The 27,462-nt window shown below is 45.5% G+C and overlaps 1 protein-coding gene and 1 long non-coding RNA gene across 5 annotated transcripts in view; one reads left to right on the plus strand and one right to left on the minus strand.

The window, feature by feature from the left end:
* Positions 1 to 27,462, plus strand: part of LOC140407917 (uncharacterized) — a 194,353-nt gene that overhangs the window by 104,675 nt on the left and 62,216 nt on the right. The window lies entirely within an intron of this gene.
* Positions 5,444 to 27,462, minus strand: part of LOC140404382 (leucine-rich repeat transmembrane protein FLRT2) — a 66,194-nt gene continuing 44,175 nt past the window's right edge. For all 4 annotated transcript variants that reach the window (XM_072492831.1, XM_072492840.1, XM_072492859.1 and 1 more), the window contains 2 exons: positions 12,026 to 12,342; positions 5,444 to 11,667 (listed from right to left, as the gene is read on the minus strand). In XM_072492831.1, the coding sequence (XP_072348932.1) occupies positions 9,249 to 11,228 (1,980 nt within the window). In that variant the 5' untranslated portion in view covers positions 11,229 to 11,667; positions 12,026 to 12,342 and the 3' untranslated portion in view covers positions 5,444 to 9,248. The remainder of the gene's footprint in view (positions 11,668 to 12,025; positions 12,343 to 27,462) is intronic.

The following is a 27,462-nucleotide window of genomic DNA, read 5'->3' on the forward strand; positions in this document are numbered from 1 at the left end:
CAGGTCCATGCAGGTCCAGGCCCTCCAGAGGACTGCGACAAAGGCACCTCAGGTCAGAGGACGCGATACGCAGTGCGCCGCATCCATATCTGATGTGCTGTCTGGGGTCACACCTCGAAGGAGCAGTAGGCCATATAAAATAAGGAAGTTAGACACCAAATAAGTGGCATGGGCGCAACACATAGGTTAGAGATGGGGTCAGGGCACAATAATGTACATAGTCCCCACTAAGCACCTTTTCACCAACATTCCGTCCTGCCTCAATCCTCTGTCTAAAGGCTGTGAGTGATGGGCTGGGCTGGGTGTAGAGGGTGTGCCGGGTGGGGGTCGGTGTGGGAGGTTGGTGGTGTGGGGCGTGCGGGTGTTGGAGGTTGGCATGAGGCAGGGCCCCCAGGACAATTGGGGACGTTCCACCTGGAGTCACCCTCAGAGGCGACAGTGAACGGGACCAGAATCATAGACTCCCTACAGTGCAGAGGAGGCCATTCAGCCCATCAAGTCTGCACGGACCCACTGAAAGAGCACCCTATATTGGCCCATGCCCACACCCTATCCCCCTAACCCTGTCACCCCACTTAACCTTTTGGACAATAAGGGGCAATTTAGCCTGGTCAATCCATTTAACCTTTACATCTTTGGACTGTGGGAGGAAACCGGAGCACTCGGAGTAAACCCACGCATCAGTGCTAATCAATATTCCACCGTGCCACCCCCTGAGTGGGATGCCACCTTGTAGCACAGCTTACGCAGTGAGTGACCCAGTTCACCATTTCCATTACCGCACCCCCCCCCCAACCCCTCACCCACCACACCCCACCCAAAAGGGCCTGTGAGGTGGAATGGCCCGCACACATGCAGGGAACACCCGGGCAGGCAGTGGAATGTGATCCTAAAGGCAGGAGTCAGACTTTGTGAAACGATGAGGAGCACCAGAGATCATCTCACAGCGAGTTGTCATCATCCTCCATCCTGTGGACAAGACCCCCTGAGACTGCCAACCCCGTGTTCACGCCCTGTAGTGATGCCAGTAGGATATTAGGAGGGTGGAGGGGGAGTTGGGGTGGTGGGATGGAGTGAAGGGAGGAGGGACAGGGGAGGATATGAATGGCTATGGGGAAGAGGGCGCCACTTGGAAGGGGTTGGTTTATGGGGGGGGGGGGAAGAAGTATGAAGGGGTGGGACAGGGTGGCAGAGCTGCAGGTGGCCATGCGTTTTAGTTGTCAAATGTGTAGGTGATGAGGATTTCCCATGTGCAGCAGCCCTCTTCTCCCCCTCCAACATATCCTCACTCTGCTGCGCAATGTTATGCAAAACATAGAAGGTCACCACGATTTTTAAGACCCTCCTAGGGCTACATTCAGCGCCCCCGGAAGCACATCTTTAGGACGCCAATGCACCTCTCAGTGATGCTCCTGGTTGTTCCATGGACATCATGGAATAGCGGTCCTCCATGTTGGTCTGGGGCATCTCTCCAGGGGACATTAGCCAAGACATCATTAGGTAACCCTTATCGCCGAAGAGCCAACCCCTCACCCGAGGGAGCGCATTGAAGGTGCCGGGAACTGACTAGTGTGCCAGGATTTAGGCGTCATGCATGCTGCCCAGGTATCGGGCACAGACGTACATGATGTCCAGCTCATGGTCACAACTGCCCTTCATCAATAGGAAGGGCTTCCACTTCCTGAATGTGAGGAGAAAAGAGAAGAGGAGAGAGGCACGGTGGCGCATTCGTTAGCACTGCAGCCTCATGCCACTGAGGACCAATGTTCGATCCTGGCCCTGGGTCACTGTCCGTGTAGCGTTTGCACATTCTGCCCTTGTCTGCGTGGGTCTCACCCCCACAACCCAAAGATGTACAGGGCAGGTGGACGGGCCATGCTAAGTTGCCCCTTTATTGGAAAAAAATAATTGGGTGCTCTCAATTTATTTTCAAAAAATAATAGAATAGAATCCCTGCAGTGCAAAGGAAGCCATTCGGCACATCGATTCGGCACCAACCCTTCTAAAGTCCACCCGAGCCAGGCCCAATCCCCCGCCCTATTGTTGCAACCCCATCTTAAGGGGGAATTTAGCATGGCCAAGCTACCTAGTCTGCACAACTTTGGACTGTGGTGTGTGACCACCAGCTTCACATGCAGGGAATGGAAGGCCTTCCTATTGATGAAGGGCATCTCCTGATGAGCTGGCTCTTATACGGGGACATGTGTCCCATCCATCACCCCCGAGACCAGGGGTATGCAGCAATGGTGGAAAATCTTGCTGCCCGGACATCCTGGTGGGCTTGGTCCAGATTGAATTTTATATTGTCCACTGCCCGGGTGTATAGAGCATTCGTTATATCACTGATGCACCTTTGCATGGATGTCTGGGATCCCAGACAGGTCCCCGCTCGGCCCCTGGAAAGAGGCATAAAATATCAGGGTGACCGTCACCTTTATGGCCACCAGGAGCGGATGTCCTTCTCCAAACCCCCCTGGTGCCAGGTGCGCCATCATCTGACACTGGTAGTGCATGGTCTCCCTGGTCAGCTGGAGCCCTTGGTGGCACAGGCAGTCTGGCAGGTCCTTGAAAGACATGCGGCGACGCTATAAACATGGCCTAATGCTGTGCCTCCTTCGTACTTTCTCCTCGGCCTGTTGGACGGCCGTCTCTCCAGCCTCACCGCCTTTTGGGGCAGGCTCCCTTTGTGCAGAGTCCACTGCGAGCAGAGCCCGTGCCTCTAGCCTCCATGCATCCGCAACGGCCAGGGAGATAGCAAGCATTCCTGGCTGAAGTCCAAGATTCATCGTCTGCAGGGGGCGATAAAGGAGACATGTTAGCAAGATTCGTATTCCCTTGCACATCCAGATTCAACAGTTGCACTTCAGCAACACCTTCCACATGATCCCCCAATCCCAACCCCAACTCTTAGCCGTGCCCACCCGATATGTTGCCTTCCACACTGCACTCCTGTCCCCAGCAGTGAGTGGCACTGGGGAGCCTCTATCCTGACCACCCGCCCCGTCAATAGGGGTAGGAGTACTGGTGGGTGCCACAACCCGTGTCAGTAATAGGCTCTGCGGCCCCTGTTCTGTCTCCCCAGTGGGTTCTACTGTGGGTCTCCATACTGGGCTGGCTGTTATCCCGGAGCATGGTGGTACCTGGTTGTGCAGTGGAGAGGGTCACATTGTACCACCACCAGCCCCATGCTTAGAGGCTTGTGTGTGGGGAGGGCCTACAGATGGGGGTGAATGAGGGAAGGCGCATCTGCTGGGAGCTTAACTGCAGTGTGATGTGGGTCCTGGCTGTGACACACAGGTTGTGACAACCTGCTTGAGTGCAGGATGGATGGGAGCAGTGACGCAGTGGGAAGGCAGGACTGGAGAAAGCTGGTGGTCCTGCAGAGTGGGCTAGGTGATAATGTCACTGGTGAGGCTGCTGTCTTGAGAGGGGCAGTGTTCCACGGACGTTTCCAAAGGCCACGGTGCATGTGTCCTTTGTTTGGGGTGAGCTCTGCTATTCTCCTGCTTCCCCTGCAGTGGGGCGGAGCTTCTGATGAGCGAACTGAAGAGTGGCGCCACCTGTTGGGTCACAAATTGAGCTTGGCCATGCCCATCCCATTGATGGGTCAGCTGGGGTCTGAGGGTTTCCGGAGGGTACCCGCTAGAGCTGGGTACTCTACGCTGCTCGACGACAAGCCCCCAGCTAAACTGAGGATCGGTGGCCGTTTAAGCCAAATTTTCGGTCATAAAACGCCACCATTCCCCTGCCGGCGTAGGGACTAGCCTCAAAATCGGAGAATCCACCCCACGGTGTTCGATTTGGTGCTGGGCGCAGACTTCGATATTGGCCGGACGTCCGATTCTCCGCTCGATGGTGGTTTGCGGCGTCTCGAGGCGGAGAATTTCACCTCCTATTAAATTAAGCACCCGTGGTGGGTCTGGGATGTGGAAATTATGGGCTGGGTGCTCCGGTCCCCCAGCTGGGTATTTCCCGGCAGTGCGCCGGTCACTGGCAGCGGGATTCTATCTTCCCACGTCTTCAAAATGGGATTTCACCTTGAAACTACCCCACGCCGCTGGGGAACCCACTAGTGAGGGTAAAGAGGGAAAAGAGAATCCCAACAATCGGAGAATTCCAGACTATATTAGAGCTGCTGTGAGGAATACAAAGGGAATGAAAGTGTGTGGGCCTTTTCTTAAGTTATAAATAAGAGGGAAAAAATAATATGGCTTCAATTAGAATTTAGATATTTGTATTTATTTGTACATTTCCACAATTTCGATGCACTGAAAACTTCCTGGGAATCAAATGTCAACTAAAAAGATCCATTGTGTTCTGTGTTACAAAGGATGTTCCTGTCTGAGCTTAAATGTGTCTTCGGTGCTTTTGCTTGATATATGGAGGTTGAATCCCTTTGTAATATTCCATCCAGAAGAACCCAATGTTCTGTGAAGCTCAGTATCATTTTGCATTGTAGCCCAATTTTTCAGTGATGTCCTCTATCATATTGCATTATCATTCAATAGTGGTTGAAGCAAAGTAGCTGTTAACAAGATATTTCCTTGGGTGTTTCGGGGGAACATACGAGAAAAGTACAATTTGTTTCAGTCTTGTAAGGATGGCACCTCTGCACATGTTTCATAAGGTCAGCTCTTCCATGGGTGAAGAGCAGGGGTCAAGGGTTATGCCCTAGGACTCCTGTTTCTCCTCCTAAGAGGCCAGTTAACCAAGAGCAATGAGGTGTGCTGACTCCTGTAAGGTTGTCCTACTGGGGGAAAGAAAGGGGCCTAGGCTGGGGAAGGAAATTTATTTTGTGCTTGCACTCCTCAACAGGTTTGGTGGGGGTGGGGGAGGGAGGGGGTGGAACAGTAATGTGTGCTTGATGGAGATGCTTGAGCTCTTGGGTTGGTCTGGTCAAATCTCTTCCTGCTCCCAGTGCTGGGAATGACCAGGGATCTTCCAGGGACTGGCAGATGTCAAAAGCACTCTGAAGTCCTAGGCAAATGCAAGGTCAAAACCCAGGGTCAGCATTGCAGGGAATGAGTGAAACAACTGTGATCTTAGGTCATCGAATTGTGCAGACAGAATATAAAAATACATGATCGTTGGCAGTTGGGCACAGATAACAATTCAGTCTTCTGTCTTTGGACAAGACACAAACACCAGGGGGAACCTTTGCTTTTGCAGGTGAAGATGCAAACTGAAGCTCTTTATCGGACTGGTCTTGTACTAAATCTCTGCCCTTTTATCGGGCAAGTCACCCCTGGCATAGCAGTATCCGCAATTCCCAAGTAGCCCTATAATTATTGCACAGTAAGATTTGCTGCTCCACTTCACACGCGATTTCTAGTGGCAATTAAATTACTAGTTTCTGATTAGGATGCAAGCAAAGATTTGCGAGCCTGACCCACTCAGCAGCTCCCGCTCATTCCAAATAACATAAAGCTGTTTCTAATGCCAGCACTGTATATGTTGTGACCATACTTTATTTTGTATTTTGGTTATGGACATCCTTCAAACACTGTTTTAGAAATACAGAGAATTTGTTTAAAGTAAGGAATATGCAAGTGAGGTACAGAGTATCTCTGGAATCTGCAACCTGTCAGTATAACAATTATATCTGTGCATTATTATAAGTTACATCAAGTAGCCATTTTATATATAAAGCATGAGATTTCTTTCTCCCACCTTGACAAGACAAAAATATATACAAAACATAAAACGCACTGTTGAACTTTCAACGTGAGATTTTCTGCTCTAGATAAGGCTAAATAGTAATGCTGAGCACAAGTGACCTTGCTCCCTTTAACTCCCTCTGTGTTCAGATATGTGTGTTTCTTTCACCCATTGTAAAAAAAAATGTGTTCTTTTTCAATTCACTTTTGCAGTAGAAAAAATATTTTAAAAGGATTTATTTTTATTACAACATTGGCTTTGAAGCAGCTACGTAAAAAAATAAAAAGCTAGCAGTGCATTGGTCTGTTAGAAAATAAGGATTAACTGGTTGTCAATTATGGTAACAGGTCCTTACATGTTAGATCTGAAGGAATGTGCTGCACTGTATACGGTAACACTCCAATTTAATAAATGCTCAAGTGATTTTTATTTTAAAAGGGGAATAAATAACCAGGCTGGTCCACAAAGGTTTATTTTCACAGACAAATTGCTTGGTCACTGTATTTGTTTAAATTACTACAAAACTGTACGAGTTCTCATTAAAAAAAACACAAACGTTTTAGTCTTTTTTTTCTAGAAGTACTTTAAAATGGTAAAAAGCGGTCGCTAAGTCACGACTTCCGTAACAACTCAGAACCAAGGAGAACAACTGCAAGACTGCACAAATATAAAGGTCACAGGATTATCTTTACCTGAAATTAAAATGATTCACATGATTTATTTTGTTGTTGAAATATTCAATTTTCATAGCTGTTTATTGTTTCACAAAAGCTTTGTTTCTTTAATGTATTCATACATTCTCTGCAAAATAAAAGGCTGGGGGTGGGGAAAATCAGGAGGTTTAAAGAACTTAACATTATGATTTAAATTCAAGGCACATACATGATACACCAAAAGGGCGCAAGATAATGAACTTTGGTTCCTTGCACTATGGAAAATTTGGAACAAAAAGAAAAAATGTTAAACTAAAATGCCACTGTCATTTGCACAAACATGTTCTGACATGTGTATTACAAAAGTAGTTGTTGATTTTAATACATTTTAATGCATTCTTTGCTGTAGGCATTTTTTTTAAAAAAATGAATCTAGATGTTTGTTATTGTTCTGTTCACCTTCGATGTAATGCCTATTTACCAGTATTGCTCATTCACAAAACTGGCTCAACTTCAAAACTGTTGCTGCCAAATGAAAGATACAGAGAATGAACATCTCAATGGGGTCAATGTTTGTGTGGATTAATCAAATTGAACCAATTAAACATATGATCTTCAGAAACTTAAGTGAACCGCTAATTCTTTAGCTTTCATTAACATCAGAATGTCCAGGAATTAAGTACTGTGCAAATATTTTATCTTTCAGTACTCTACAGAATATTGTTATCATTCATACATTGTACACAATACTGTTAATGCAGTGTTCTTAATATTAAAATGGAGTCACATTTCTTCAGTTAACAAGCTGTCATTCGTGTCAATTAAACAGGAAACTGTGGCACACAGTCCGAGGTGTTGGGAGCTCTGGTGGTGACACCATGGAATTGTACATGGCTGAGATTGTGCTTATGCATGGCGAGTTCCTGATCTTGGTCATGCCATGGTGGAGTTTACACCCTACCCTCAGGCTGCCAACAGCGTCGGTAGAAGTCCGGTGGGGGTAAGGAAACAGGTCATCTTGCTCGTGGCATGGAAGGCACAGGGAGATAGACAGGGACAAAGGGAAAAATAAAGAAACACCTCAAGTTTAGAATGTAAAGGTATCAGCCACAAACTAGCCAAGCTGAATTATCTGAGTAAGATTTGTTGAGAACGACAGCAATATGTTTGTGTGAAGAATATCGAGTGGGATTCTGCAATCCGCCAGCCATGTGTTCCTTGGCAGCGTGCCCTCATCGTCAGCGGGATTCTCCATTCCCGCCACCTGCCAATGGGATTTGTCATTGTGGCCACGCCACGCCACCGGGAAACATATGGATGTAGGTGCGCGGCCGGCGGAACAGGGTATCCCGCCCATCGTCTGCACGCTAAACTAAGACACAATGCCATTTTTGTCAAACTGTGATGTAGCTGAGCACTTAAGCAATTGTCCCAACAATCAATTGAATATCTGATGATAATAATTATTCAATGCCCCAATTGTGGCCCATTCATTTGTGCGGCAAGTGTGAATTGTAACAAATGGCTTCCATTTGAATGGAGGAGATGCAAGTGTAAATATTATCTATGGGCACCCTATGGAATGCTGATGTGATCTTATTATACAATTAGTTTCATCGGCTCCGAATTGGTCAGCGAGTTGCCATCCTAATGCTTCACTGTTACCATGGTTTGCTTCGCTCTGGGCCAAAGTGCTGTTAATCTTATTTATTAAAGTGTTCCTGAAAACTTCTCAGTCTCAAAGAAAGATCTGCAAAGGTTTAACAAATCAACAATGAGAAGTATGTACCCTTTGAATTAATTACCACCTTGTTTGAGAATAAACCTTATTTGTTTTCTCTTAATCGACAATGTGCACAAAATGTCACTGCAGTAAATTCCACATGGATTCTGACCTCATTACTATGAAACCACCACGCTCTTCAAATATATTAAATATTGACTATTGCAGTTCAAATTCTAGAAAACTTAATTGATCTTATTGTTGGGGGAAATCTAATCATAGCATTGAATAAAAGGGAAGGTTGGAGTTTAAGTAGTGTTTTAAAGAGGTTCTGCTAGAAGCATATTAAATTATATTGTACATACAATAAAATGAAAGTTCTGAACAGCCGACTGAAGGATCAAATTAAGCTCCTGAAAAGGGTCATGAAAAAGATGTGTGATGTGGTTTCCAGTAATGGAGAACATAGGGTCCCGGATTCAACTTCCAGTTCGAGCTGAGTTTGTTGGTGCTAGCTGAATATTTGGATGTTAAAACTGTTTGCAATGTCCTGGGCTACAGATTGGGGTTTTGGAGGCAGTGGGGGGGGGGGGGGGGGGGGGGGGTGGCGGGGGGGTTATGTGTGGGAAAGAAAGAAAGTATCAAAAGTTACCACGTCTGATTGCTATGTAGTGACCCACTGCTGGAAAAAAGGCCAATGTTGGGCTCGGCTGGAGTGTCCTCCGAGGCCGTTTGTTTGCACTTAATAGGCTCACAGCTCGTTATGGGCACGAGGAGCAAGATAAAAATGGGACAGCAAATTCAAGACAGGAAGGTGAGCAAGCATTACGGAAGGACGGCCTTGGAAGATCAGATTAACTGTCAAGTCTTTGTTGGTTTCTAAATTAGGTGCCAGTGGAACTGTTCAGAGGATGTTTTAAACCCCAACTGTGAAACTACGTCATTAAATGCTGTCAAACGTTTAAAAAAAAAAATCCTTTATGAACATAGGCCTTGATTGTACAGCAGCAACTATACAGCTTACTTAATCTCTTTTTTAAACCACTTGACTGCATTACAAAATTGTTGCTACTTATTTTTTTGTAATAGAAAAGATAGCAATTTTTTTTTTACACTGTATAAATTACACAGTAGGCAGACGCAATCTGTCTGGACAATATTTCACAAATATATTCTAGAAAGTCCTATAACTGCAGAGTCTGTATACTGCTTGGTCATGAATGACATTGTTCCAAATCTGGAGCCCGATTCGTACAGTATCTGCTGTTGCTTCTGGTGTGGCAGTCCGTAAAGTTAATCGCTCCATTTGGAGGGTATACTGACTGCAGTCTAAAATCCTCCTTAAGCATTTGTTCATTATTTAATGAGACTATGTGAAAACTGGACTCAGTTATTTCAAGGATTGAGTTGTCCTTTTTAGTGCCAGCTTCACAGTAATCGTCTTTCCTTCGTCCCCGATTGTACTTCCATGAATGTGAATTGTATTTCCCCTTTTTGTGCATGTGCCAGCAGAAAATGCTGAGCAGGGCCACCAGTACGAGAATCACTGCTCCCCCTATCAGGCCTGCCAGCAGTAAAGGGGAGCTCAGGTCCTGCTGGGTCGCCTGCTCGGGACTCGAGGCCATGTTCGTATTAAAAGACGACGGCTTAGTGGTGGCTTCTGAGCAAACTGTATCATCCTCGGGGCGAAAGCTATTCGAGGCATCCAGCAGCACCATGCAAATCCTGTAGGTCGATTTGGGTTCCAGATTCAGCAAGCTCAGCTGCTCTGTGTCTCCACTAACTATCCTCTCGTTCATAATGCCACCGACTAAACTGTGACCTAGTTTCACCCACGTGATCCTGTACTTGGTCACTGCAAAGATGGCCAGCCAACTGATTTGAATGCAGCTGTCATTCACGAACTGAACACTGAGTCGCAGTTGGCCAACTGGCAAAGGGTCCGTGAATTCTTTGTCCCCTGTAGGCACCAGAGTGGTCGGCCCCGGTGCGAAGGGGAGAATGGAGGTGTTGGTCGCAGGATCAAAAGTGCTGGCGATGACAGTCACCGTGGCAGATGGCAAGGGGGCAGGGGGGATGGGTGTGCCGTGAGGAGCAGGAGTGGTAATTGGGCAGGATACCAGATTTATATTCAGATCCCTTATCGCCATTCCTCTGACTTTATCAGGCCCCTGACACATCAGCCCACGCACGTTTATGGAAAACGAAAGTGACTGCAGCCATTTTGTCACCCATTTTATGTTACAGTCGCAATACCACGGATTATTCCTCAGAAGAATCTGCTTCAAGCTGGTCATGCCATCGAACACTCCTTTCAGCAGCATGCGGAGCTGGTTGCCAGAAAGATCCAGCTTTTCGAGCCGTTTCAGCTGAGTGAAGGCAGTGACTGGAATCTGATTGATCTGATTCTCCTGCAAATTGAGCTTCACCAAGTTGCCACCTGGAATGTTCGGCGGGGGCACGGTGAGAGAATTCCGCACCAGCGAGAACTCGGTTAACTTCATCAGCTGCTCCAGCGCTCCCTCGGCAATCCCTCCATCAGTCAGTAGGTTCCCGTCCAACACCAAGCGCTGGAGATTGGTCAGGTTCCGGAAGGCCAACTCCGACACAGTAGAGATCCGGTTCTCGTCCAGCCGTAGCTCCTCCAGCCCGAGTGGTAACCCAATGGGCACACTGCTGAGATGGTTCCTGGATAAGAACAGCAGCTTGAGGTTGGTAGCTTCTCGGAAAGCGCCATCTTCAATGCCAACAGTGGAGATGGAATTGTCATCCAGATGTAGCTTTTCGAGTTTCTGCAACTGGCCAATAGCTTCCCTGGAGACAGTCTGGATATTATTCTCCTGCAAGTGGAGTTCCTTCATGTTTTTTGGTAGGTTTACAGGGAACTCATCCAGCTCATTGCCGTACAAGTATACAGTCTGAACAGAGAGCACATTTCGCAAGTCAAGAGGAAATCCAGCATTGTTGATAGCGTTGTTTTGGAGGTAGAGAATAGCGGCGCCCTCTGGTATCCCAGCAGGCACTGATGTCAAGCCACGGTCATTACAGTAAACAAATTTCTGATCACATCGACACTCCGAAGGACAAAAATCCGCCTCAGTTACTGGCGCACACAGTCCCAATAGAAACATAATCCATAACTGCAATAAAGTAATCCAGTCCATGAAACAGACTCTGGTCCGTGACATTCCCATCACTCTTAACAATTAAGGAATTCTAATTGTAAAACAACAGGCGGTTAAAAAATCCACAATGCCAGAGGCAGCTCCTGTGAATGGAAAGCCGGAATCTGCTTCGTCCAAACAGTGGGAGAGGGGACAGTACATGTGCCTGGTGAGAATAATCCTAGTGTGTGGCTTTTTAAAAAATGACTTAATAGTGGAAGCAGCGATTTGTTAACCAGAGCCGTGCTCTGAAAATTCTTCCATCCAGGCGAGGACACTTGGCAAGGACTAAAGCACATCACATTCTGCTTTCGCTGGAGATTGGCAATTTGGAATTGCACATATCAACGCACGCAGGCAGCCCAAGCAGCATTCGGTGGGTTTATTAAATCTGGAGTCCCTTCTTCACACGCTGCTGCTCCAAGTCAGAAAGGGGTTTCATCGCAGCTCGCCTTGTACATCTAGAATCCTATTCCATTAAAGAAAACACACAGAAGAAAGAAATGAACATTTCATTTGGATTCACATACTCTGGGAGCTGCATTTTTCAAACCTAGAGCTGCCTCTGCTGGAGAAATCTATGGGCTGTCAGTATACCATTAACTGCCTTCAGCTTACTTCATTCCAGTTAATAAAAATGAGAGTATTAAAAAGCTAGTTGAAGAGAGAGAGAAAAAAACACATCAACCCTGAGACTGGCTAAGATTTAAGCAGTGGCGATTGAGATTATTATCAGTGATGGATGTTAGCACCAGATAATTTTTTAAAAAATCATGTTGCAATATAAGATCCTAACGGTTTGCTGTAAGAAACAGAATTTTAACTACCTTCACATTGCTGTCCGATCCTGTGCCTCGGTCATTTTCTGCCTTTCGTCCTCTTCACGATTTTCCTGGTCTGGTGGTTAGCTCTGGATTCTGAGCCAGTGTGGCACGGTCCCAGTAGTTTGGGGGGAGGCTGACTTGTTCTCCACTCGGCTTCTGTCATCACTGAACAAGCGTCTCTCTGCTTAACCCAGCGGAGGGCTCTGCTTCACCATTCCGGCCATGCGTTCACTCCCCCCACCTCTCTGTCTGTCTCTCTTCTCGCTCCCTCAGAGCACCGGAGCCCCTCGAGTGCTGCCGCCTCTGCCGCGGTTCCTCTTCTGGGGAGGAGAGGATGTGTACGTTAGGCACCCAGTGATTAAAAAGACGAGAGCCTCGACCACTTTATCACTCTTCCCGCGCCCCAGCCTGAATTCCTGGGTGCGCACACTGATATGCCAGTAATGATGCGTCTGATCAGACTGTTTATTGCAAATGTAAGTCTTCCCTTCCCCTCTCAAAACCCCTGGGAGATGTTTACAGTAATGAATTCGGCTGACAGCGATTTCTCTTTCTCAGAGACCCTCCCCTCTCTCTCTTTCCTCCCTCCCTCCCTCCATTTGAAGAAGGGTTCTCCGCTCCAGCAACAAAAGCTTCCCCCCCCCCCCCCCCCCCACAGCTGGCAGTGGACTGGACGCTGGAGCTCCTCAGCACGTCGCTGTCCGCTCCTTTCTGTGTGTGTGTGTGTGTGACAAACTGTGGAGTTGTTCCATGAACAATTTTTACTTCACCTCCACCACCCCACCCCAAATTTCCTGAGGCAGGAGGAGGGGCGGTAACCCCCTCCCCCCCCCCCCCCCCCCCCCGACCTTGAGCAGTCAAATTGCTGATGGGACTGGAGAAAAATTGTGGGGGGCGGGGGGTTACTGTTAAGTTTGTACATGTATATATATAACTGAAAAAAATTAACAGCGAGGCAAGGTTTCCTCAGCAGTCAGCAACAATCTCGGAACTGACAGCAAACGAAAGTATTAGAGGGGCGCTGGCCTTTATAAGGTGGGGGGGGGGGGGGGGGAGAAAACTGATCAATTCGACGATCGATTCCCCCCTTTATCAATCGCTGATCATTATTCAACAGAGGGCGTCCGGGCTTCGACCGATTCCAACCTGAGGGACGGAAGTGTCACTCGCAAACCTTCCAAACAATTTACTTTGCGATCAAATGAACCATCTTAAGCGGGTCCTTCTTTCTTTTGTTAATATATATATATATATACAATAAGACTTGCCCGTTCTATGCGGCCCGAAATGGTGGGAAAGACAAAAAAAAATATCGAACATTTCCTCCAGGAATAATACCCTGATCGCCTGGCGCGGTGACAAGGAGTCGTGTTTGCAAATAATTCGATGCCAGACGACCATTCGGCAGGGATTTATGGAGAGGGGATCCTTGTTTTTTTTTATCTCTCTCGCGTGTTGGCTCCTTTAAAAGTGTCTATTGAGATGTTTTAAATTCCATTCAAGCGGGGAGGGGAGGATTTAAGTCCTCGGATCTGCACGGTCAGTGCGCATTTCAGAATTCACCCTCACACACACACAGTTTGCAGCAACTTTCCATTTATGGCTTGGCGGCGAACGCCTGAAGATGCGCCGAGGGACTGGGGGAGTGAGCTGCTGTTCTCCGGGGGTGAAGATTCCCGAGAGCTGTTTCTCTCCAGATAATAGACAAGGAGGGGGGGGGGGCGCAAAGCCGGGGGTCTCGATTAAGGATTGTGTCTGCTGGAGGTGAGGGAATGATCAAAGTGTGGCCCGGTGGAAAATGCAGCCAAAGGGTGAGATTGGGGTGGGGGTTAATTCTCTTTAAGCAGAGAAAAAGCCTTTCAGGGCAGCTGGGGGGTTAACGCTCCGCTCCCGCCGTTAGTTAGCAAGTGCTGTTTCAGAGAGGCGAGATTGCAGGCTGTGTGTGTCTGTGTCTGCACTGCGGTAGGTTGGAGCGAGGTGGCAGTGCGACACAGGCAGAGGCAGCCCTGTTGCTGCAGGAGCGGTGAGCAGGCATTAGTGGGGATGGGGGGTGCAAACCGCAGCTGTCGTAATGATTTTAATCTCACCGTCCAACCAAAGACACAAAATGATACATTGACATGTTGCACACAGAGAGAGAAAGATAACGCACTTTGAAATACCCCAGTTCTCAATGAGTATGAATTAACACCGAGACTGGATAAAGATGTTGTTCTGTAAAGATGTTCCTCCCTTTCCCGCGGACTGCTCAACTAATCCCCCTCCCCTCAAGAAATACAAACACATCTGCCCGGCGTCAAGGTGTCTGCTCACCGAGGGTCAGGATAACTCTCACCGATATTACTGTGTGGCTGGAGTTGGCTGCTCCACCCAGCTGCCTGTGCCGAGAGCCCATCAAACATCCCGAGCGATGGGTTAACTTACAGAAGCCCCCGGCCCCCCTCCACACACACTGGCACTCGGCTCTCTAAATGCGGAGGACGCATTTTGGTTGCGGGGGGAGCAAAAAAGAGGAAATTTGCTTTTCAGTTTCAGAGCTCTGGTTTGTTTCTTTTCGTGGACATTTCAACTCCCCAGCCTTGTTGCCACTTTTTTTTGAGGGTTGAAGAGAGTATCCTGCCACAGATGTGACTTTTGCTACATGTGGGGAAGGCTATGCCTAACTTTCACAGGCTGGTGGTAGGTCCTTCCCTCAGGAAGGTATCTGGGTTGGTGGACCTGGCCGGGGTGAGCAGACATGTGGCCACCCTTCCCCAGAAATGTAATGACGTCACCAGGTGAGCAAAGGTAAGCCTCCTAACTCTATCACTGTTGCCCCAGTATGCACTACCATTCTATGATTAGAGGTTTGAGAAAATCCAAAGGATTATTTTGAAGTTTCCTTTACCTCTGATCCGTCTCAGCTGCCTGGCTATCGAGCATGTGCAGGATGAAAGGTCTCCCTGAACGGCCATATCTCTTCCTATGCACATGCACACATTTTTGGATGCATATCGAAGTTCAGACCGCTCTATCCCACACGGCCCCCTCCCACATTTCCATTACTGCTGCTACAATCACTGTGGCACATTTCTCTCCATCTTCTTAATCTTCTCCGACAGTCCTCTGCATCTGTTACTCTTTCTGGTTGGTCCTTCCTCCACTTCCTCACACCGCTCTCAATTTTCCCACACCGGTAATACTGTTTCACCCTGAAAATCAGCTTCTCTCGCTCCTCTAACACTGAACACACTGCTTTTTTCGGGGGAGTTTGTATGTTTTCTTATCACAACAGGGAGTAAGCAGCCCCAGGAAAAGGAGAACCTCACCATTCGTGAACTGTTCCCACTTAAATAATAATAATCTTTATTAGTGTCACAAGTGGGCTTACATTAACTCTGCAATGAAGTTACTGTGAAAATCCCCCAGTCATCACACTTGGCGCCTGTCCGGGTACGTAGAGGGAGAATTCAGAATGTCCAAATTACCTAACAGCACCTCTTTCGGGACTTGTGGGAGGAAACTGGAGCACCCGGAGGAAACCCACACAGACACAGAGAGAACGTGCAGACTCCACACAGACAGTGCGGGATTCAAACCTGGGACCCTGGCGCTGTGAAGCAACAGTACTACCGTGCCGTACAAATTACCTAGCAGGCACGTCTTTTGGGACTTGTGCGAGGAAACAGGCGCACCCGGAGGAAACCGACGTAGACACTGGGAGAACGTGCAGACTCCGCACAGACAGTGACCCAAGCCGGGAATCAAACCTAGGTCCCTGGCGCTGTGAAGCAACATTGCTAACCACTGTGCTACTGAGTGATGGGCATCTGGCATGCAGAAGCTTTGAAAGGGTTGAACCCATCTTTCTCTACTTCAATACCAACCTCCCATGTGATGCAATTTAAAAAAAAAATACAGCATTTCTATGGTGACTTTCATAACCTCGGGACATTGCCATCTGCTTTACAGCCCTTGAAGTACTTTCGAAGTGTATTCACTGTTGTAATATAGGAAACACAGACTAATTTGTGCACAGCCAGCTCCTACAAACAGGAATGTGTTAATGACCAGATAATTTGTTTTAATGATATTGGTTGAGGGATAAATATTGGCAGAACACCAGAACACTTCCCTACTGCTTGAAATAGTGCCATGGGTTCTTTTACAGGATCACAGTTCAATGTCTCATTTGAATGATGGCATCTCGTGCCACTGCAGCACTCCCTCAGTACCGCACTAGAGCATCAGTCCTGGTTTTTGTGCTGAAGTCCAACGTGGGATTTGAACCCATGACCTTCTGACTCAGGGGGCAGCAGAGTTATGAACTGAGCCAGGACTGTCATTGCAACAGGTTGCTGCTGCATTCAGAAACTAACCATCCATCTCTGCCACGAGGTCCCTTTTTTTTTTGTTTGCATTTTAGCTCCAGCAGCTGCAGTCAGCTTTCAGGAAGTATTTATGACAACAATGAGAGCAGTGACGCTCATAGGTTTAAGGGGTGAGGGGCAAGGTTTAGAGGAGATGTACGAGGCAAGTTTTTTACAGAGGGTAGTGGGTGCCTGGAAGTCGCTGCCGGAGGAGGTGGTGGAAGCAGGGACGATAGTGCCATTTAAGGGCATCTTGACAAATACATGAATAGGATGGTAATAGAGGGATACGGACCCAGGTAGTGTAGAAGATTTTAGTTAAGACGGGCAGCATGGTCGGCACGTGCTTGGAGGGCCGAAGGGCCTGTTTCTGTGCTGTACTTTTCTTTGTTCTTTTTGTTCTTTAACACACAACAGGAGCCGTCACCCAATCTTTCGAACAGTCACCATCTCAAGAGTATGGCACCACGTGTATGAACAAACTTTCATTTGTTTAGCACCTGTTCATGACTTCAGGACATCCCAAGGCGCTTTCCAACCAATTTAGTAAATTTTGAAGTGTAGCTCCAATAGTAATGCAGGTAATGTGACAGCCAGCTTACACACTACAATACCAATAAGCAGCAATGTAACAATGACAGATAAACCTTTTTTATTGATGATCATGGAGTGATAAATATCAGCTAATCTTTTAAATCATGCTATTGGAACATTTATGCCCTTTGGAAAAGGCAGATATGAGTCAGTTTATCACCTTAGCCAAAATATGCCACCTTGAGCAGTGTGGCACTCCCACAATATTGGACTGAGTGTTAATCTGGATTTGTGAAGTTTCTGGAGTGAGACTTGAACCCACAACCATATGACTCAGGTGAGTGCCAACCACTGAGTCATGGCTGGTATAGTTTAGCAGGTGGGACAGAGAGGTCCAAACTTGGATAAACACCCAAAAGTGCGTATGTGCCTAAGAACAATAATGAGATATGGTGGTTCACGGAGACCTTACATCCTGGCAGTGCTGCATAGGCTCGATAGCCAGGCAGCTGGATCAGATCAGAAGTAAAGGCTTCATGGAAGCTTCTAAATAATTCTTTGGATTTCCTCCAACCTCTAATCATAGAATGGTTATAGCACAGAAGATGGCCATTCGGCCCGTCATATGGCACAGTGGCACAGTGGTTAACACAGCTGCCTCAAGCACCAGGGACCCATGTTTGATTCCCGCCTCGGGTGACTATCTGTGTAGAGATTGCACTTTCTCCCTGTCTCTGCGCGGGTTTCCTTCGGGTGCTCCGGTTTCCTCCCACAGTCCAAAGATGTGCAGGTTAGGTGGACCTAGGTAGGGTGCTCTTTCAGAGGGTGGGTGCAGACTTGATGGGCCGAATGGCCTCCTCCTGCACTGTTGGGATTCTATCCCTGTGCTGGCACACTGAATGAGCAATTTACCTTGTGCCACTCCCCTGCCTTTTCCCATAGCCTGATAAAGTTGTCTTCTTCAGGTTATGATCCAATTTCATTTTGAAAGCTTAAACCGACCCTGCCTCCACCACTTTCTCAGGCCATGCATTGCAGGTCCTGACCACTGACTGTGAAAAAGGATTTCTTCCTGTTGTCAGTGGTTCATTGCTGAGAATCTTAGATCTGTGTCCCCTTGTTACTGATCCTTCCACCAACAGGAACAATTTCTCCCTCTCTCCCCTGTCCAAATTCCTCTTGATTTTGAACATCTCTATCCAACCTTCACTCAACCATTTCCAACAAAAGAAAGTCCCAATTTCTCCAACCTTTCCACGTAACTGAAGTTCCTTTTCGCTGGAACTATTCATGTGAGTTTTTTCTGCACCCTCGCTAATGCTTTCCCATCTTTTCTCAAGTGTGGTGCCCAGAACTGGACGATAATCTAACTGAGGCCAAACCAGGATTTTATACAGACTATCATAGCTTCATTGCTTTTGTACTCTACACCTTTATTGATTAAGTCCAGGATGCCATATGCTTTATTAACAGCGCTCCCAACGTGTCCTGCCAACTTCAATGATTTATGGACATATACATCTGGGTCCCTCTGCACCTTTAGAACTATACGCTTTATATTATCTCTCCATTCTTCCTACCAAAATTAATCACCTCATACCTCTGCATTAAACTTTGTCTGCCACTTGTCCGTCCATTCCATGTCCATTTGAAGTTCTACCTTATCCTCATGATTCACAATACTTCCACTTTTTGTATCATGTGCAAATTTTGAAATTGTGCCCTGCGCAGCCGGTTCTAGATCGTTAATAAATATAATATCAAGGAAAATAATGAGTCCACCTTGATCCGTTACCCATACACTGTGTCCTTTAGAAATAGTATTCTTTTGAAAAACCTGAAACGTCACTTTAAACACTCTCCGGCGTTAAAAGAAAATTGTATCAAAGCAAGCATTTTAATTAGTTTGAAAAAGCTTCAGCCACTTGTCACCTCAGCAAAACATCAGTAACTTGCATTTTGGACACACTCTTCAGTTCAGAGGGAAATCACCTCCCGGTCCTGTACACAGGAGAGGGAAAGCAACTAGGGGGAGGGGTGGGTGGTGGGAGAGAACCTAAGTTGTCACTAAAATTTAGTTGGAGAGAGCTTTTAGATGGCTTTTGAAAACATGGAGAGAGCATGGAAGAATTTAAAGTAGGAGTCACTGCAGGCACAGACATGGTGGTAGAAGCTGACAACTGTTGGTGGAGTACAGAATACAGTAATGTCATTGCATTTGGAATGACATTTAGAGAAATACATGAACAGTGATGTTTTGAGCAAAGTGCTAAATTTTCATATTGCCTGCTGAATGCCGTCATGTCACGATTACGTGATGCTCAATATATTTTCATGTTGACAGCTTAAAGTTCTACACCTCGATATCCATAATAATTATATATTCTCAAGCCCTTTTCCCCAAGAACGGATGTCTGAGCAATTTGCAACTTTCAGAATCACCGCTGTCAGATGTTTTCTCAGGTCAACCATTTAACTCTCTGAAACACAATTTAGTTTAGAGCTTGGAGCTAACTGGAAGGGATCACTGTCAGTGTTTCATTTTAATTGTACTATTTATATTGCTCATTCTTTATGTGTTGTGCATTTTGTGCTCAGGTTTCACATTTCCTTTTATATTCCTACTCTGGATGTCAGTCCTGCTGCTACTGTCACTAACGTCACTAACTTTGAATGAATTTTCGAACTGGGGTTAGAGTGGTTGTTTATGGTATAATCAGTGTGCATTTCATGATTATAATATCAGTCTGGGAGACAGAAAATTTCCTTCCCTTTATATAGCCTTGCAAAAGTCAAGGATGAAGCAACCCCTGGCTTAGATTGGTCTGATATTGTACCAAATTGGCGAGATTCAGGCCTTGTAATTGTGCTGTGCAAATGTCAATGTGCAAACACGAGGCATTTGTACAAAATGTCTTCGTCTGGGGCTAAAACCAGTTTAAAACTGACTAACCTTGCTTTTGAAACAGTGAACAAAGGGATTTTTATGAATGTGTTAAAACCCATAAGCTAATATTCACTTGGCATAATTTCAAGGTATTAAATACTCATTTTTCACATAGCTCATTTTACTTTGTGACTACTATAGCAGTACATGAATTAGCAATAACCTCTACAGAAAATTGATACTGTTACTTTTTCATTATAATTCTGTTTCCAATATTTAAAGTTTAATTTGCCTTGCAGCAGCTGAATGATTAACGGCAGACGAACTTTGTTACGGCATACCTCTAATTAAATGTATTATTATATGTATGTTTAAAGAAAGTAGTGGATCTACAACAGCACTGCTCACAGTAAGTTAGGAGATACACTGTTTTATTCATGTCCCCACTAAACCCAAAGAGCACCTGCTCCATCAAAAGTCAGAGGTGTCTTCTTTCTGTGTAACAAGATCTCTCTGTTCCACCACCTCCTCCAGGGAGTGCACTCCCTCAACAATTTTTGGCTCACTACCCCTCAAAATAGGATATTTCTCCCTTGTCGTCTTGCTTCTTGTTCAACTGGTTCTCTCTCGCTCTCTCCCCTTTGCCCAATATGGGCTCTCTCTTCTGTATCCCGGTATTTTCTCGGTTTCCTCCACATGGGCTCTCTGCTTCTCTCTCCAACTCAACTGAATCCCCATTCTTTATCTGGTTAATGTTCTTTCCCTTACTGTCTAGTTTAAGTCTGATATCTACGCACACAGCAAGATGAAAATCAGGTCAGTCCCTATCAGCATTCTGTCTGCAGTTCATTTGGTTTTCTCTTCATTCCACTTTTATTGCTACGCTTTTTGTAACATTTTCTCTCTTTTCTTTTCCTTTGAAATTCTGCTTGGCTCTCCACAATTGCTTCCCATCTCGACAATTTTCCCATTCCCTCTTTCACGCCACTTCTCTCCCCTTTCTCTGGATATATTTGTCCATCCATGTTTCTCTCTCTATGTGGCTTCTCGATTATTTTCTCTCTCCTCTCCCGTTTCCCTCAAATTTTCATAAGTAGGCTCACATTAACACTGCAATGAAGTTACTGTGAAAATCCCCTAGTCGCCACACCTGTTTGGGTACACTAAGGGAGAAGTGAGAATGTCCAATTCACCTAACAAGCACGTCTTTCTGGACTTGTGGGAGGAAACCGGAGCACCCAGAGGAAACCCACGCAGACACGGTGAGAACGTGCAGACTCCGCATAGACAGTGACCCAAGCGGGAATCGAACCTGGGATCCTGGCGCTTTGAAGCAACAGTACTAATCACTGTGCTACCGTGCCACCCATATAATCCCCTTCATCCCGGCCTTACCCTCCCGACTTTCCCTATTAACTCAACCTCTGCCTGTTTCTAGATTTCTGCCATATTCACTCCCTCTCAACAACCCCGCTGCATGAGTGCAGCTAAATGCCAAATAAGAGGATCCCTGTCCCAACCTCTTATGTTTCAAAATCACTAAATGTAGTCATTTTCAGTCTATCTTTTCACAATCTCCACTGCGGTTAGATAGATACTTGTCCAAACAGGTTAGACTTTTGCTAAGATGTGTAAGGTACACCAAGGGTTCAATGTAAAAACATAAAAGTTCTTTTGCGCATATGGTAATTGCTGAGAAATGTTATTACTTTAATTGTAGAATTTGCAGAACAGGAGGCCACCATTTGGCGCCTCATGCTTGTACCAGTCCTTTCTAGGCAGCATTCATTTTAGTCCCATTCCCACCCTTTTTCCCTAATATGTTAACTTTCTTTTTCCAAACTTTTACCCACTTCCCTTTCACGCCTTTTACTTCCATAATGACTTTTGGTAGATAATTCAATAACAAAACATTGTGCTAAAAAAAAGACACCTAATTGTTCACCTAATTTGGGGCAGCACGGTAGCATTGTGGATAGCACAATTGCTTCACAGCTCCAGGGTTCCTGGTTCGATTCCGGCTTGGTTCACTGTCTGTGCGGAGTCTGCACATCCTCCCCGTGTGTGCGTGGGTTTCCTCCGGGTGCTCCGGTTTCCTCCCACAGTCCAAAGATGTGCAGGTTAGGTGGATTGACCATGATAAATTGCCCTTAGTGTCCAAAATTGCCCTTAGTGTTGGGTGGGGTTACTGGGTTATGGGGATAGGGTGGAGGTGTTGACCTTGGGTAGGGTGCTCTTTCCAAGAGCTGGTGCAGACTCGATGGGCCGAATGGCCTCCTTCTGCACTGTAAATTCTATGAATTCACTTGCTTTTTGCAGGCATATAATGCCGTCACAGTCTAGGATGCTTAGCGCCAGCCTAAGGTGTGTTGGATAGTTTGTGAGGGAGCTGAGTGGTGCCACTAGCCCCAATTTATGGGTAAGGCTGAGTTTTATTTAAATATTAGGTGCTAAACATTGCATTTTAGGCATACAGTAAGCTTTCATGGCATATCATGCCACTTGTCAGAACGTGAAGTCGTTTGGTAGAAAGTGAATGAAAAGAGCCTTGTGACGAGGGAAAAGAACTCAGGCAATATGATTAGTGTACAACAAAAGGGCAAACTAACAATTGGAAGGGAGAAAGGTACAGAACCCAAACCAATGAAGTGGAAGAAAATCAGCAAAGTGATCAGATGTGATGCACAGGAAAGTTTAATTATAAAGATTATTCAACGTAAAATCAAAACAGCAGAGCCAAAACTCTCAACGTAATAAAGCAATAAGAGATTTATACCATTATTTCCAATGAGGGTACTAATACAATCCTGCCGTTTGTAGCAACGTACAGATGGAGCAATAGTTTAAAAGGCATATGGCATTTAATTTTTACCAAATGGATGGTGTTCATCCAAGCTGTTTGGTGTTATTTATTTAAGTAAAATAACTCAGTCAGTAGCAAATTAAATGTGGAAAGAAATTCCGATCACTGCTTCATCTGGCTACATCCTGGTCATCTGCAACAAGCTGTAAAAATATTAGGCTCCAACAAGGAGGTTGTGTTCATCAGTGAGTGTCGTGAAAATCCAACAAAAGGTCACCCAGTGAGGGAATGTCTGGAACTGTGGAATAGCAATGCTCAGGAAATGATGATCTTTTCAGCATCCTTCCCAAGGTCACAAAGCTGCTTGAGCTACCAAACCCAAGTGGGTGCATATGAACCTACTGAGATATTGATCTCACAGCAGAGTCACTTTACTGTTAGTTTAGAACAGCTGGACAATAAAACTGGAATTCCAAAGATTAGCATGTTCAGTTTTATCAAAGGAGATTTGTGAAAATGTTGATATGCTCTGGAATAGCAAAAACAGAGCGAGAACAAAAACTCGACAGCCACCCTTAGCAAAATGGTCACCCACTTATCTGTCCATGCACGACTCGTGCCCCACACGTTGCCAGCCACAGATTTGGTTCCTTCTGATTTTGGGACCTCATTGCCTAGAATTTCCATGGGGTTTCCAAAGGCAAATTGCAAGGAATCCGGAAGAAATAACATGAATGGTTAAAAGTGCTGATTTTATGCTGTTTACTCAAGGCTTTCAGATGACCTTGTTTGAGGTTCTGCGGGAGAAATCATCCATAGAAATTCTGGGCCCATTTCTTTGATGATGCTAGCTTGTCTGTCAGTGGATGTGCAATACGTGGTTCCTATGCCAAGGGGCAAATTTGTCATTTCCTATTTAAAAATTTTAAATACATATTACAAACAGAAAGATCAAGCAGAATTGGGACTCTGCATTTGGCCTGGGCACACCTCAGCCACGGAAGAGGAAGAAGAAATAGATCAGTCTGTTTGCTGTACAGTTTCTTTTGTTAAACACTATTCGTGAGGATGTTGTAAGAGCAGAACGTGAATTACTGAAGATCCAGCCTGATTTCTTCACACGTGAGTATTTTGTGTGCATAGTTAAACTGCCAGACTGGTGTGTGTGTGTCTGTGCATGTCTGTGTAGGCATACGAAGTGTCTTGTGTGCTCACACATTAAGAAAAGCCGTTTGCTAAGGTACTGACAGTGTGACAGGAAATTTGTACAAGCAGTTTATTTGTACACGCTTGTTCCGATTTTCCTGGATGTTTGTAGAAGTCTGTCCTGATTTATGGCTAATTTCTTCGAACCCTGGGAAATTTGCAAAGGCTCATAAAAATCACTGCCTGTACAAAGTTCCTACCACACCAATAGCTATTGAACTCTACCCCAGCAAGAGGCACTGATGTGAGAGAGAGAGAGAGAGAGAGCGGGGGGGGGGGGGGGGGGGGGGGGGGGGGATAACGGGAATTTAAATAAAACTCATGGACACTTATGATGATTGTGATTTGTACTCGAGAAAAATATTTTTATTAGTCGAGATTTAAAACAATTTCAATTGATCGGTTCAGAAGTTACAGGCTTACAAATAGGGCATAAGACTGCAAAAATTAGGCAACAGATTGCCATTTTTGTTAAAGCACTTGCAATGCACCACATTTTTAATTTTGTTTAAATATTAAAGATAGTTGATCTTGGTTGAGGAGTGCACCTGGAGGTGGAGGAGATTAATCTGAGAAAATCAAGTGACTCGCTTAAAGGCTGCTCTCAGGAACTAGGGACACAGGACTTCCGAGCAGGAGTAGGCCATTTGGCTCTTTGTATTTAATAAATTTAGAGTACCCAATTTATTACTTCCAATTAAGGGGCAATATAGCGTGGCCAATCCACCTAGCCTACACATCTTTGCGTTGTGGGGGCGAAACCCACGCAAACAAGGGGAGAATGTGCAAACTCCACACGGACAGTGCCCCAGAGCCGGGATAGAACGTGGGAACTTGGCGCTGTGAGGTAGCAGGGCTAACCACTGTGCTACCATGCTGCCCAGCCATTTGGCTCTTTGAACCAGCTCCACCATTCAATAAGGTGATGGCTGATCTAACTGTGTGGCCTCAACTCCACTTTCCTGTCTAGTGACTATAGACTTCCTTGTCCATCAAAAATCTATTTAACTCAGCCTTGAATAAATTCAATGACCCAGCCTCCACTGCTCTCTGAGGAAGAGAATTCCAAAATCTATGTCTTAAGAGGGAGACCTCTTATTCTTGAATCGTGTCCCCTAGTTTAATGATCCGACATTGCTCCATAATAATGGTAAATAGATTATTAGGGTTGCCGACACTCCACGGTTGTCCTGGTGTCTTCTGGAATTGAACACTATTCTACAGGACTATTGAGAGCAACCAGGAAAAAAAATCAGAGGGACAATGAAAATATTGGGGAGGGGGGGAATTTTCCTCCCCCATTTTCAGGAGACAGGAATGACAGAGAGGGCGGAGAATCAAGCGGGAGGTCCAAAACAGACTTTACGCCGATGGCATTTCCCCACTTGATTGTCCCCACCACCCCATTTACATCTACTTGAGTAGATTATACCGCCATGTTAGACTGTCCATTCATGTCCCTTCATTACAGAAAAGATGACATTGTGCTAGTGAGGGTACAGAGGAAATTTATAAAGATGTGCCCAGGTTTGTACAATTATAGCTATGAAGAAAGATTAAATAGGCTGGGCGTGTTCTCCTTGGCACGGAGGAAGCTGAGGGGAGATTTGATTGAGATGTACAAAATTGCGAAGGACCTGCAGAAAGTAGATGGGAAAGACAGTTTTCCCTTAGCAAAGAGGTTAGTGACTGAGGGGCAAAGACTTAAAGTGATTGGTGGAGAGATTAGAGCGGCGATTAGGAAAAGTCTTTTCACCCAGGGGTTATAGGGGTCTGGATCGCACTGCCTGAAAGGGCAGTAAAGTTATAAAGCCATAATTCATTTAAAAGATGTCTGGATGTACATCTGAAGTGCTGTAACCTGTAGGGCTCCAGACCAAACGTAGGAATGCGGGATTAAGCTGGATGGCCCGTGTTCCAGCCAGCATAGCCACAAGAGACCAAGTGGCGTCATTCTATGATGTAACCGTTCTGTGGTTCTCTGACACCGAAGGAGGCCATTCGGTCCATTATGTCTGTGCCAGCGATTTGGAACAAAGTTGGGTATATACGTTTGTGGTACAGATCAGCTACAATTTAACCAAACAGGTCAAAGGGATGAACGGCCTGCTCCTGTCCTTGTTTTCCTACATTCATGGCAATGCAAGCGGTTTTGTTGAAAAAACAATTAGGGTGTAGGTTTGTATTTTTCAACAATTAGATCATGGACTGGGCAGTGTGTCTCTTCATTGCAATAGGTTCTGGGCAAGATTGTAGCAATAGTTCTGGTTTGCTTTCTGCAGCCACCCCACAGAAGTTTCCATCGAGTTTTGACTCAAATAAAATAAATGTGCTTTGTGAGCCAACATTCCATGGAAAATTAGCACAGCGACACAGAAACAAGTCAAGCCAGTTTTTTTCCCCCTCTCATTTTTGGACTTTATTTTATAGTCTGGCCAAAATGTCTACATTTTTCACAGATGTAACTAGTTACTTTGTACATTAAACATTGTGTATTACAGAGTTCATTATTAAAGCACATTACTCAAAACAAAATTTAACTTGGGACATTTAAAAAAAACTTGCCTCTATAATGCATGGATGCGCAAATATAGGTCATAGCAACTTAGTAAGCTAGTAGCTATATAAGCGCAGTATAAGCATAGCAAGCATAAGAAGCTACATTGGTATTTTATTGCTGAGATCAGTTCATGTTGATAATCAATATTTATAGACTTGAGCTCAATTTTGGAAATCTTCAGATGCACAAGGAGAGATTCTCATTCTGACAGTCTGACCTCAGAGGAAGGGACTGATTGATGTACAGTCCTATGTACTGTTTTCTATCTTTTTGGGTAGCCTGTGGTGAAAGTTTAGGGTTCATAATCCTGACAATGAAGCTATGAATGCAGCCAAGAACAGCTCTGATTAGTGCAAATTTAGAACAAATCCAGAGATTGAAATACAGAATGTGGACTGTCTCTTTAGCACAGCATTGAGGGAGTAGGGCACTGTTCAAGGTGCCTTATTTTACAGGAGTTTGTATTCAAGGCTGCCATCTCAAGGGGAGCTAATAGATCCCATGTCACTAATGAAAGAGCAAGGGAGCTCTTCCAGACTTCAGGTCAACCTTTTCCCTTCAACTGACATTGGGAAAACAGGCTCACAATTAAGTGATATTCTTACTTTTTGTGGAGATTAGTGAATTGAACACCAGATGAGCACTTATTAATCATTTAGTAGGAACTGATAACAGCACTTATTCAAAACTCTTATTCATTAACTATACAATATACTTTCTCTTAACAATAGTGAATGGAGGAATTGTTTTATCTCCTAAAATCACTTTGTATTTCAGATCATTGTACATGAGGGAACACACAAAAATATCCATGGCAGATTAAAATTAGGCAATGGACGAGTATTCTCTGGAAATGATTGAGTTTAACATTTACTTTAAGGTAAGACAAACTTAGTGGACGGGATTCTCGAATAATGGGGTTATGTCCCCACGCCGGTGTGAAAAGCGGCACCAACCACTCTGGCGTTAACGGTCCCTGAAAGTAAGGAATTCTCCCCTTCCTAGGGGGCTAGGTTGGCGCTGGAGTGGTCCCCGCAGCTCCAGCCGGCATGTAACGGCCCGCGGGAGTTTGCGCATGCACGGAACGGCCCGCGTAATTCC

This window comes from Scyliorhinus torazame, chromosome 2 (genome assembly GCF_047496885.1).
Source record: "Scyliorhinus torazame isolate Kashiwa2021f chromosome 2, sScyTor2.1, whole genome shotgun sequence".
In the NCBI taxonomy this organism is placed as follows: Eukaryota; Metazoa; Chordata; class Chondrichthyes; order Carcharhiniformes; family Scyliorhinidae; genus Scyliorhinus; species Scyliorhinus torazame.